A 13590-nucleotide genomic window follows, 5' to 3' on the forward strand; every position below is an offset into this window, starting at 1 on the left:
GAACTTAGGAGTTGCAGGGAGATGATTTTCTGGCCACCATGTGAACTAAGGAGCAGAGAAAATCAGGTGTTGGTTTTCAAAGATAAATGAAAAAGACTGTTGTTTCTTAGGTTGAAACAAAATTGTTTTGTGAAATAAATACCCTCTGCTAACCTGACTTTATTAAGGTTTCAGTGGGAGCAGTGACATTTACAATCGTGTAGTAATTGTACACACAACAGAAGACACATGAACTTAGAATTACTTTGGATTCTCAGAGCTTAGTCTAAGGAGCCTGCAGTCTGAGGGCTGGAGCTAGCTAATGCTTAACTTATTTGGGGAGAGTAGGTGCTGGGGAATGGTCCACTTTCCCACGGCTAATGCGTTAATCCTTCTGTATTTCATGCTTAGTCTCTGATTGATTTTATGGGTACACGTGAGTTACAGTTGAATTTTTTTCTAAACCCTGTCCCGTGAAATGAAAACCAAACTTCATTTTTAATGCCAGAAGCAAGGTAATTACTCATTAAATAGTCCTCTACGGTAACTGGCACGTAGTGAGTGCTAAATATCTGTGGAACGAATGAATAGAACAGAACAGAGAGCAGTCTATGTTTCCCCCTCAGAAGATACGTGGTGGAAGCCCTAATCCACAGTACCTGTGAGTGTGACTTCATTTGCTGATATAATTAGTTAAGACGGGGTTGTACTGGATTAGGGTAAACTCTAAATCTGATATGACTGGTATCCTTATTAAAAAGGGGGAATTTGGACGCAGAAACGCACGGAGGATAATGCCACGTGAAGACTTAGCAGAGCCTGCAGTGCCAAGGGCTGTCGGTAACCACCAGAAGCCAGGGGGAGAGCACGGACCTGATTCCTTCTCAGAACCTCCAGCAGGAAGCAACACTGCTGACAACTTGATAGCCGGGAGAGAATACATTTCTGTTGTTCTAAGCACTCGGTTTGTGGTCCTTTCTTATGGCAGCCCTAGGAGACCAATACACCTCAGAAGAAATCTTGTTTGTTTATTACATTCTAGAACAAGGACATCCGGTTAACCTTGTCCAGTGGTAAAACGCTTCTTCATCATCAGAACTACCTTGTATACATGCAGAGGACATGGCAGGAATTAGTGTCCACAGAGAGAATTTCTGAGATTATTTATAGAATGGCTATTTCACGAACTTTGCTAACCTTCAAGAAATCTTACCACTTATATTTCAATAGCAATACATTAACCAGTGAGTATGTTGACTGATCTGTCATTTCCTCCATCAACATGGGGGAATTTGCCTTCTACCACTGTTCTTATCAGATGTCAGCTCAAATATAAGAACGCCAAATGATTTATAACCGATTCATTTAATTTACTGTATCAGGAGACATAAAATTCAGTTATCATTTAAAACAACATAAAAGTAAAAAATCTCAAAGGCTACTAGCATACTTATATATTGCTTCTATTTTAACAAAATGTAAAACATCTGTTTGGACACAGACTCTCTGCCTCACCTCTGCATCAACTTCTTCCAGTATTTCACAGACACCCCTGGCGCAACTGACAAGGCTTTGTCCCACTAGAACAGGAGAAAAGAAGAGCAGAAACATACCCATTTTGATTGTACGGGCTAACTCTTAACAGACTTTTTTAAAAATGAACTCATATTTATAACACAAGTTTTTATTAGAGCGTTTGGATTTCCAGGCATATTTTTTGTATACTATCTCATGCATTCCCTAGGGTATAAGTATTACCATAGTTTAAAATAAAATAAGATATATAAATTCCCTGATTTAGCAGGGAAAATCCCAAGCCTACAGAGAAAGAAAGAGAGGTGGAGGGAAGGGGGGAGCAGAGAGAGAAAAAGAAAGGAGGTTGGGGGAAGGGGTAGTACATAAAGTATGGAGTTTGAAAAATATACTAACTCACCTTCGCACACAACACCAGAGTAATCTGGTCTATGGTATTCTATGTTCTATTTTCAAAGTCATATATACACTGAAATTTTTATTTCACTGTTACTTATAGTTAACAAACATGGCATTTATTTCTATTTTTATTTTTTCCCTACTCATTGTCATAAATTTTATTTATTGTCATCTCTCCCTTTATAATTGATATTCCTGTCTTCATATTTTAAAAATGAGACTACTACTAAAAGAAGCTCGCTGTTCAATTAAGGCTGATTGTGACTGTTGTTTGAAGACACAGATTTCACTGAATTCAAGTCTAGAAGGGAACTGAGGAGAAAATATTCTGAAATATCACTACAAAAATCAAAACTTCATTTTAATTAAGGCTCTCCGAGACAGGCAAGTTCTACTGCAAATAAAGCTAGAAAATTGGTAATTAGCCTGAAAATAATAGGTTAGGGAATTTTTAACACTACATTATTTATAATCATGTTTTTTGGGGGAAATTCATCTTTATTATAGTAGGGATGAATGGAAGAAAGAAATTGAAATGTAGATTAAATTAACTTTAAAATCACCAAGCTCTTTCAATAAAAACATGTGTTGCAAGTGAAAAGAATAAATGTTTTCCTAATCTCATACTATCAATTTTACAGAAATAGAAGCTATTTGTAAGGCGGTGATCATGAACAATTATAAGGACACCTATATTTCTAAAGGGTTGTAAGCACAGTTTTTTGGATCATTAAGTCCATTGATGAAACTGCACAACAACAAAATTATTAGCTCCATAAGTAAATGCCTGATTAAATTATCTTGAATTAAATTGGAATTAAATATAATTTAAAATTATATACACCCAAATATATAACTCAGAAAGATAAAGAATTACACTGTTCTACCAAATTTATTTATTCTTTTTCTCCTTCACTTTTGATATTCTTTCTAGAAGTGCCCTGTTAAAGAAGTTACTTTTAAGTCATACCTTTATTTCTTCAAAAGAAAAATTTCACACTGCTCCTAAGTTAAACATTTTTTTAGTTTGCAATTCCTTTTAAATAACATTTTTAAATGGTACACTTTATTATCTTAGATCAAGGAGTAATTCATTGTTTTTCTCTAATGTATGGGGAAATACAAAGGTGAGCTAAATTTAATTTTGATACAGTTTAATGTAATGTTACTGCTTAGTTTTACTTCATATTATTTATAAGTATTCTTTTTTTTTAAGTTAGTTTTTTTAATAGATTTTTATTGGAGTATAATTGCTTCACAATACTGTATTAGTTTCTGTTGTACAACAAAGTGAATCAGCCATTTGCATACATATATCCCCATATCCTCTCCCTCTTCAGTCTCCCTCCCACCCCTCTAGGTGGTCACAAAGCACTGAGCTGATCTCCCTGTGCTCTGCGGCTGCTTCCCACTAGCTATTTTACATCTGGTAGTGTATATACGTCAATGCTACTCTCACTTCGCCCCAGCTTCCACATCCCACCCCCGTGTCCTCAAGTCCATCTTCTATGCCTTTATTCTTGCCCTGCCACTAGGTTTGTCGGTACCATTTTTCTTTTAGAGTCCTAATATCATGCTTTGTAATTATAAAATTAATTAACCAAGAGCTTTTCAGAAATTATCAACCATGGAATGAGTCCATGTCATTCTAATCTTTTATTTTTCATGGGTAGGAGAATTTCTGTTGACCTAAAAGTACACATGCCAAAAAATGAAAGGCTCAATAAATCTTCCCAAACTGAATACTAATGTAACGAGCTCCCAGATCAAGGAACAGAAGCCCCTCCTCTCTTCTGCTCTATTTTAGTCACCAGCCATTTCCCAAAGGAAACCACCATCCTGAATTTTAATAGAATGGATTCATCCAAACCTTTTTGGAAAACTGTTTTGTTGATTCCGTGCTCTCTAAAGATCAGAATGCGCCTTCACCAGCTGACCCTCAGAGAGGGTCAGTGTGGGACTGACAAACAGTATTAGCAAGGGGAATTCACTGGGAGCAGATTAGCCAACATAGATTGTTTTAGGAATCAAAGACTAGAGTCGAGGACAGTGGTTCTCACAGGTTAGCTTGTTGGGAAGAGAAGCTGGAGGGCTTAGAAAGGCACCTGTCATTGGGCTCCATCCCCCGAGTTCCTGATTCGGTAGGTTTCGGTGGGAAATGCACGTCTGAGGAGTTCCCAGGCATGCTGATACTGCTAGCCGGGATCTCACTTGGATAGCTACCGCTCTGAGGTATACCCCTGGTATCAGATTGGCAGGGAACCAACCAGGCCTGGAAGAAGACAAGCTTGATATTTAGTATCTAACTGAGACTCGGAACACTGTGTGAGACTCCTTGGTTTTGCTGTAACAGCACATTTTACCTCTCCAAGTTCCACCATCAGCTCACAGTATCTCCGGATCTGTCCTAATCGCAAGTGTATTTCAGCAGCTTCCTTCAGTCTTTCCTCTTTAGTAGGGACACCAATACCACCACCAAATTTAGACATCTTGACTGTGGTTAGCTCTTGGGCTTCAGACTGGTTAAGAAGAAAATGAAATGATCTAAATTTTGTTATGCAACAGTTCGTGATAACAGATCATTATAAAAGCATTATACAGACACATATTTTATAAGCATATAGCACTGGAAATTAAATATTTTTTTAAATCAATGCTTTTTATCTATAAAATATAACACCTCTTTAAACACAATATTTTGGTGTGGTGAAGAGTAGGGCTCGGGTATGCCTGGTGTGGGTGGGAAGAAGCTAAATCCCATTTTCCTTAAAACTCACCAGAAGTCCAGAGGCCAAAAGGTAGTGAGTGATAAAGTGGTATATAACTGGTGAAAAAATATATAATAAATAAATAAATAAAAATAAAAACTAAAAATTATTCTAATTGGTTTCTATACTATCAATAGGTAACTGTTACAGTCATTAGGTGTTTAGTTTGTGACTTAAAAGCGTACTTCTTTATGAAAATAGCTGCTTCCTATCACCATCAAATCCACATCCCTGGCATGATTCTCTCCATGGTCTGACAATTAAATAGTCACCCGCTGATACTTCATTGCAAATATAAAAGCTTTTTCTTCTTTCTGGTCTCAGGACTGGTTTACTGTTGGAACTGCATATCGCTTCATGTATAAGGTGACTAGTAGTTTTGTACTGAAATTCATTAAGGGATAAAATATGAACAGTTTTAATAAAATATATCCCAGAATACAGCCTAGTAGGACTCTGAGACAAAAATCAGAGTAGCCCATACATACAATCATCTGGTAAGAGGGTAAAGGTAAAGCATTTCAAGGGCTTTCCAGGTGACCTTTGAAGAATTTCACGAGATTCAACCTATGAAAACCATGGCTGCCTTAATCTGTTCCCCAAATAACTGATACTCTCGTGATCAGTTTTTACTGAAGGTTTATGTCCTCAGTGTTCACTTACTTCAGTCTACCAACTCTAATTATATATGCAAAAAATAATTTTCCTATTTTAATAGTGAAAAGGCAAAACAATTTTGTGTTTGAGTACATCACATCTGCATACTTTACTTACTGTTCGGAATGTAATCAGATGTTTCAAATGCATTATTCCTTTACAGTAGTTCTGAGGAAGTAAGCTATCATCTTGCCCTTTTATCACAGCAACTAAGTCCCATAAATTGTCACTGCCACCTGGAGGCTAAAAAGTTGATACAGAACATCCAAAGATAGAATAATGAATTAAAAACCCCACAGCATTTTGCACCTTTAAAAATATAATGCAGGCATATCTAACTTGAAAAATTACCAGGATAATAACTATACTCTATCTTATTTATTGTTTCTGGTTTCCATTTGCTTTTTTTGTTTGTTAGGCCCTCTGAGATCCTTGTTGGATTAATGCATGCACCCAAATTGTCTACTGAGGACCAGAGGGGAAAAGCTTTGTTCGTTGCAAAAGATCCTTGAATCACCCACAGTCCCAACAAATAGCCTCTATATATACAAATGTGCGTGTATAAGCGTGTGTGGTATAATATGAAAATTTTGGATTCAAATGTATATAGTAGAAACTTATAATTTATAAAATAACACTAAATTTAAAATCGTTTAAGGTCGGTGGCAAACTTTTTTGATTACATATTTTGTTAGCTCAGAAATAATCTCAGCTGTCTATTACCATGTGGAAGATCACGAATAGTTCTTGAGGTGAAAAGGGTCTTCAAAACAAAACACGCGGTTCTGAAGTGCAAGTAATAATTAAGAAGGAAAAGTTGATTTATTGCCAATAATAAAAGATAGTAATATCAAGGCGAGGGCCAGAATAGAAGGTAAGGAAGCATGCTGCTATAAAAGCAGACATGGAGACCACACAGCCGCAGCTGACAAGTTAGGAGGTAGATCGGTAGCTGAAGTACCCTAAAGGCTGTCAGAAATGCTACTGATTAGTCAATGATCGATTTTATCAGTGTTAGTAGGGTGGAAACAGCAAATTGCCTTCTTCTGTCTCTTTTTTAATGTCTCATTGCCCTCACAACTTATGGACCATTTGCTTTCTTACACTGGGATAACACATGTAAATATGTGATAACTTAATGACAAAAAGTTGTCATGATTCACTTTGGCAAAGGGGAAATTTTCACATTTAATTCCTCTAATACTTACTGATAAACATTCTGAAAACCATCTTAGTTTTTTCACACGAGGGTTGCCACTTAGTTTCTCTATCTCCTGTTTGATGTCTCTTGACACTTTGCCACACAGCAGAGGGGGCATGCCTTGTTCTACAGCACAATCTGGAGAAGAGACACAACTCAGTGAGAAAACAGCGCTTATAAAATCGTATTTAGAAAGAAGATCTAATACATGCAGAGTTTCCATACCAGTGTTCCCGATAATTTCTTCCCAGGATCTATCTGCCAGAATATTTATTTGTAAAGGAGTGATTAACGGCGTTAATGACCAGAGTCTCACCGTAGAGTCCCGGGAGCACGAGGCCATAGTGAAGGGGCGACGTGGGTGGCATGTTAAACCTGATGGAAGAAATAAAGCCGTTTACTAAAGGAAGCACTGAAAAATATGTTTTATTGATGTGTACCTCCTAACCCTTCCACAGAACTGAAGTTGTGGAGAAGTGTTTTAAATAACATTTCTGTCCTGGCTGAAAACAATACACAGATGTAAAAAAAGTATTTAGCATCTTCTGTAGATATGAATACAGAGTTGAATAATTATTAGAAAGCAGATGGTCCTGGATGAAAGTGTTGGAATTACATTTCATTTGGTATGTCAGTGAGCTGACTGTCATACCCATGGAATACACAGTGATCCATGGGTGGGTGGATGTTCTCATTACACGATAAAGAAAGGCTTGAGGACCTTTCATTTTAGAATGTCCAGAAATGGGATTCTCTCCCACACTCAGTCCCACACTGCAGTAACTAAAAGGCCATTGGCGTAAAGCATATGGATACAATGACTAGGTTAGGGTTAACTGCTCTCAATAATCATTTTTGCATTCTTAATTTACCTACTCAACCCCATCAAGGTTTGGGTGCTACAAATGAGGGTAAAATCATGTGCAAAAGGTAAGGAATCTGATTTTCCATTCCCAACTCATTTATAGTAAAAAACTTTGTACTATACTAAGAAACAAAACATTGCCCCAAATATCCAAAAATAGAGGTAAAGGAATGGCTAACTACGTCATACCTAAGTTATTAGGGACTTCCTGTTTTACAACTTACCTTTGGGGTGATGGTAAGGTAACGGAGAAAAATCCAAGCCATACATGAGAATATGTGCAAGGGTATATGTGTGCGTGCGTGCATGCGTGCGTGCATGTGTGTGTGTATGTTTCTGTACAGGGATAGAGAGAAAGACACCACGGTGCTAACAAGAGTTAGTTTCTGATTATTTTTGATGACATTTTCTATTATAGTCTGTGTACCCTGATATTTAAATAGTAAGCATGTATACTTTCTACTAAGATAAATGTTATTTCAAAATGAAACCCTGTAAGACTTCTTCAAAAATACTGTCTTGCTCAGAAATTATAATCATGAATATAGCAAAATTTAAAAGTACACGAAAAACACTTTACCGTATACATCTGCGCCATGATCGTACACGGTATCCAAACAAGCTCCTTCCCGAGTGTCCCACACTTTTATAGTATAGTCCCAGCTGCCAGATATTAGTAGGTATGGGATCTCAGTATTCCACATTAATCCCCGCACAGGTGCCGTGTGTCCTCTAAGAACGTTTACGCATGCATCTTTAGTATAATCCCAGATTCGAACAGAACTGAAAACAGAATATTATGTATATAATACAAGTTATAATTTATCTGGAGTATCAGCATGTTCTTAATGGAACACAATGATTATTTCTCAGTATATTGAAAAAACATTTTATGTTTCAATATATGTTATGATTCTCTTCTTTTTAGCAAATAATAATGAATTTTATTTATTTTAAAATGAATAACTAACTAGGCTAGAGCCATCCTATTCCAATATTTTTTCCTTACTTTTACTGGTCATTAACCCCAATACTAAATATATGATTTCGCAGTTTATGTGTTTAAAAAATTGCTTTCTTAAAATAAAATATCCAGAACAGGTAAAGCCAAAGAAAAATATGACTAACAACATGTATACGATAACTTAAGAGCACTCAAATTATTTGTGTAACTTGAAAATACAGCATGTATGGTGACGGGTATTATTTGAAAAATCAATTCGTATCTCTGCTTTTATCAATACAGGAAACACTTCATGTTTTTGTCAGTTAAATAAGTTTCTTAGTCTGTGGAATCACTCTCAGATCAAGTACAAAATTTAAATATAAATGGGTTCATAATATTACTTGAATCTACTGACTGTGTAGAGTACAAATGTTACTGAAGGACAATTTGAACTCAAAATCAATTTAAGACCTCCAAATGTCAACTCTGCTTGGACAATTCATAATAATCTTTTAGTTAAAGATTTATATAAACCTGAAAAATATCAAAATATTAATATTCCAAAGGTTATATTACACAATTAGGAGACATACCACATATTTTATTTCTTAAGGCATATCTCTTTCTGCTATATATAAAAGACTATATATAGTCTGCTTTATATAAAAGACTATATATAGTCTGCTATATATAAAAGTAATGTGGTTACTATATACCACAACTTTTACTTGCACCAAGTAAGATTTTTCTTACCTAAATTTATCTCATATTCAAACAGCCCAAACTGTACCATGCAAATGTATCTTGTCTGGATATAAAATATAGACAAGATTTCAGAAACTTTCATAAACCCAGAAAAAAATGTTATGTCACTCTCATTTCTAAAATATCTTTTCATGCTAACATACATAATCATCTTCTTTTATTCCATTCTTAATGAAAACAGAGTACAGCTGTTTTCCACATTAAATATGGGAACATTATTAAAAATCAACTCGTCTCTACATGTTACAAAGGTTTATTGTTTCAGACGTTTTTCCCTTTCCCAACAGATTTCTGTTAACTTTGTTCCTAATAAGAGAGAAATAAGCACCTATTGCAAGTACAATAAATAAGGAAATAGAAATCATGAATAAGATGCTAAGTATGGGAAAATTTAATTTACTTTTAGTTGGATGCAACTAGATACTTGTTAACTGCCTACTTGTTAAGTACATGTTTAAAATAGTTCCACATACACGTTGGATCATATAAATAAGTACACTTCTAGAAAATTACAAGCTTATGAATTTTAGGACTAGAAAATTAGAATCCAAAAATACATACCCATCATCAGAGCCACTGCAAAGAATTCCCTCCCTCAGAGGAGACCACCTAACATGGAACACCTTCTCTGTATGCCCACTAAACACTTTCAATGGTTGATCCGAACTGGTGGCCACATAATAGACACGAACATTTTTGTCTTCACAGCCAGTGGCTATCATGTCTCTGAAATATCACCCACGGCACATAAAAAAATAAAAAGTTTGATATTATTTGTTACTGATAGCTTTTAAATGCACACAGTTCTAACTTCTAAAACGAGAATTTTTTGCTTCCTTAATGAAGTTACACTGAAAACTTACAAAAGTAAAAACATCATTTACAGCAACTGCTCTAGTACAGAGTTTCTCAATGTTTCCTTTCAATCAGTTGTGTTTTTTATTTATGAGAGATAATGGCACAGTCATTTCTATACATTCTTTTTCAAGATGTCTAGATTCATAACTTTAGTATTTCTCAGACCTTTATATTTTGCAACTACTGGGTCTTAAGAAGGGTCTTGAATGGTCAGTGACTGAGATTTGCTTAACTGCTGGTAGGCACGTTATTAATTACTACATGCCCTGACCGTTGGTAAATTTTGTTGTGGTAGGGATATAAATAGCAATGCTTCCCCCAGAAGTGTGCTAGGAAAGCTCCCCGCAGAGCCAGGGTCGTCTCATCTGACAGTAAGTCACATTCCTGGTTTTCCAATTCTCTCTGGTGAGATGCTTAACTGTTTGATCCAACAGAATCCTCTGGGAATATAATACGTGGATCTGATCTTTTAACGATCTTGGCTCTATCTCTAAGAGAGTGAGAGAGCTAAGCAACTATTTGTACCCTAGCCGTCATGCCTGGAATACTGTTCCCAACGGAATTCGAGTACTAGGCAGACCTGTGGCATCAGGTACCAGTCAGAACAGTCTCCCCGAGGAACATTAACAACCGTATAAACAGTCCCCACACTTTAAAGGTAAAGAGGGGAAGTTACACGTTTTGGACCCAGCTGTTATCAAAACCTTCTCCAAACTTCAAATTGTTGATTTTTGTCGCATGGGTTGTAATACCTGTATTTATTTAACCTTACATGCATAAATACACCAGTTGGTAAACTGCATGCCAATCTATAAATGTGTCGATTACATGTGCCCAAGGCCCACTGATAAACAGCCCGTTCCTCCATGTGGGAAAATATATTTTGCATAATACAAATATTTACACGTATACACGAGCATATTTCTGTATATATGTCTATGCAGATACATAAAGATAAAATCTTAGAAGTGAAAAAATATTCAAAGAAGGTACATACAGATATCCAAATCATAAATTCAGAAATATCTTATGAATAAACTTTTATAAGTTCAAGGTGTTTTTCACTTATCTCCTAGGATGCTAAGTGGAATATAAATACAGAAATTAGAACATTTAGAAAAGATTTTTAAAAATAATAGTGAAATTTTAAAAAAATAAAAAATGAAATTTATTAGGTAGGCTTGGTAGTAAACACAATAGTTAAGTATAAAGGACTTTTTTTTAAAAAAAGTTTTCTTAACCAATAAGGCATACTGCATTAATTTCTAATTTTTATTCCTACCGGTCAAATTCTTATTAACCCTATAAAACAGAGAAATAAGAATGTGGAACTGTTCTGTTGATCATATGCAAGGTAATTCTACTCATTTTTATATTCAACAAATATTTATTAAACATCTGGTTTTTTCAAGGCATAGTGAGGGTCAGAAGTACAGTGTCTTGCTGATAATATACTGCTAAAAACAGATAACCACTACTGATCTCATGGAGCTTACATTTTACAGGGTGAAGCAGCCAATTCACAAACAAAACTTAATTGTATGATGTCAAGTGCACCCAAGGCTTATTATACCATAGGGGAAATTTACCTAATATGGGGGTCAGGGAAGACTTTTCTCCAAAAGTGGTTTTTTGAGCTGAGAGCTGAAGGATAGGGAGAAGTTACTTATATCCGGCCCAGGTTGGGAGGAGTTGTATGCGGTGGGATGGGAAGTAGAATCCTAGATGGAAGGGGAAACAGGAGTGAAAGCCTTGGGGTGAAAATGAGCTGGCTGGTTCAAGAAATCGAAAGCCACTGTGGCTGGATATAAGGAAAAAGGGAAGCAAGGCTTGTAATGTGATACTAAAATACAAAGGAATGGGATTATACAGGGACTCCCTTGTAGGACTGGCTAAGATTCTGCACATTATCCCAAGATCAATGGGAAACTGTTGAAGGATTTAAGCAGGAGAATGCCGTGCTCACATCTGCGGTTTTAAACGCTCACTCTGACAGCAACCTAGAGAACACAGAGAGAGGAAGTGGTGACGAAAGGTGTGAATTCTGGGATTGATTTAGAAGACTTTTACAGAAGTCCCCAAACAGACAAATGTCATTAGTTTAGTCGCTGGAGGGATGGTTGGGTAAAGAAGGATATTTAGATGGAGGATATGACAGGAATTGATGGCTGGCTGCAAGTGAAAATTGAGAGCTAATAAGGTCTAAAAGAAGAGGGCTTCCCTGGTGGCGCAGTGGTTGCGAGTCCGCCTGCCGATGCAGGGGACGTGGGTTTGTGCCCCGGTCCGGGAAGATCCCACGTGCCGCGGAGCGGCTGGGCCCGTGAGCCATGGCCGCTGAGCCTGCGTGTCCGGAGCCTGTGCTCCGCAACGGAGAGGCCGCAACAGTGAGAGGCCCGCGTACCGCAAAAAACAAAAAAGAAGAGGTCAAGGATTTGGGCTTTAGCAGTTTGTTGTTTGCATTTTCAGGCCACTGAGGTGGGAAATACTGCAGAAGAGCTGGTCACGAGCTCATTTTAGAGCCTCTAACCGGGGACCTCCCTGGCAGTCCACGGTTAAGACTTTGCCTTCCAATGCAGTGGGTATGGGTTCAATCCCCAGTCGGGGAGCTAAGATCCCACATGCCTCGGGGCCAAAAAAACCAAAACATAAAGCAGAAGCAATATTGTAATAAATTCAATAAAGATTTTAAAAATGGTCCACATAAAAAAATTTTTTTTAAAAGTACCTGTAACTGTGTAATAAATGCTTCTGTATTTACTGGAAGAAACTCATAGATCCATCATTTTGTATAATATGTGATTTGACTCAGAACACAGTGTAATAAGGGTTTAATATTTTAGTATGTATATTTTACGACTCTAATATGGAAAAGCATAATTCACATTGTTTTCACAATATTTAAAGAAAGTTTGAATTTTTAAAGATAATTTATATCCCATCAAAGAGAGGTTTGAAACACAAGATTCTTGGAAGTGCAGGGGCTTAAAAGATCAATTTTAGTGGAGGTTTGACTTGGATTAATTTTTAAATCTAAGCTGATCTTTAATGCCAGGCTCTTAAGCAAGGTTGACCTTTCAAAACCATTCTAAGTTCTCTGTCATGGGAAATCACCCAAGGCCGTGGCATTTGCATTAGGTGGAGGCAATGGAAAGTCACGGGGAACAAAATACCATTGCACAGATTCCTAAAAAGGGTTCAGAGAAAGGGCCACGTTCCTCAGAAGACACACAAAGATTGGACTGATTTCCATGTTTCATTAGTTAGTCATATGCTTTTCCTTAAAGCAGCAGGAAATAGCTTGAAAGTAGGAAATCAGTATTTCTAAATCATATAAAAACCTCACGGAATAAAAACAGACGGTTACACATGCAATTACAAGGCTAGGCAAAGGGAATATTACCTAAAAAGAGTCATGAATATTACCTATGGAAATAACCTTAAACTTTATGGCTATTCAAAATCTCTGAAATGTAATTATTACTTATTTCCGGAAAAAATACTTACCTGTTGTTTTGGCTCCAATCACAACCAAACACTGCAGCTGGATGTTTGTATTTGTGTAGTACTTTACCATCAACTGTTCGAATAATACTGAAATTAAGTATAATATATTAATAGA

General features: G+C 36.5%; 1 protein-coding gene across 4 annotated transcripts in view; it reads right to left on the reverse strand.

Annotated features, from left to right (window-relative positions):
* Positions 1–13590, reverse strand: part of WDR17 (WD repeat domain 17) — a 79246-nt gene that overhangs the window by 18355 nt on the left and 47301 nt on the right. For all 4 annotated transcript variants that reach the window (XM_073798694.1, XM_019921576.3, XM_073798695.1 and 1 more), the window contains 8 exons: positions 13476–13562; positions 9675–9839; positions 7983–8185; positions 6763–6912; positions 6545–6675; positions 5454–5579; positions 4275–4430; positions 1495–1559 (listed from right to left, as the gene is read on the reverse strand). In XM_073798694.1, coding sequence (XP_073654795.1) covers positions 1495–1559; positions 4275–4430; positions 5454–5579; positions 6545–6675; positions 6763–6912; positions 7983–8185; positions 9675–9839; positions 13476–13562 — 1083 coding nt within the window. The remainder of the gene's footprint in view (positions 1–1494; positions 1560–4274; positions 4431–5453; positions 5580–6544; positions 6676–6762; positions 6913–7982; positions 8186–9674; positions 9840–13475; positions 13563–13590) is intronic.

This window comes from Tursiops truncatus, chromosome 21 (assembly GCF_011762595.2).
Source record: "Tursiops truncatus isolate mTurTru1 chromosome 21, mTurTru1.mat.Y, whole genome shotgun sequence".
In the NCBI taxonomy this organism is placed as follows: Eukaryota; Metazoa; Chordata; class Mammalia; order Artiodactyla; family Delphinidae; genus Tursiops; species Tursiops truncatus.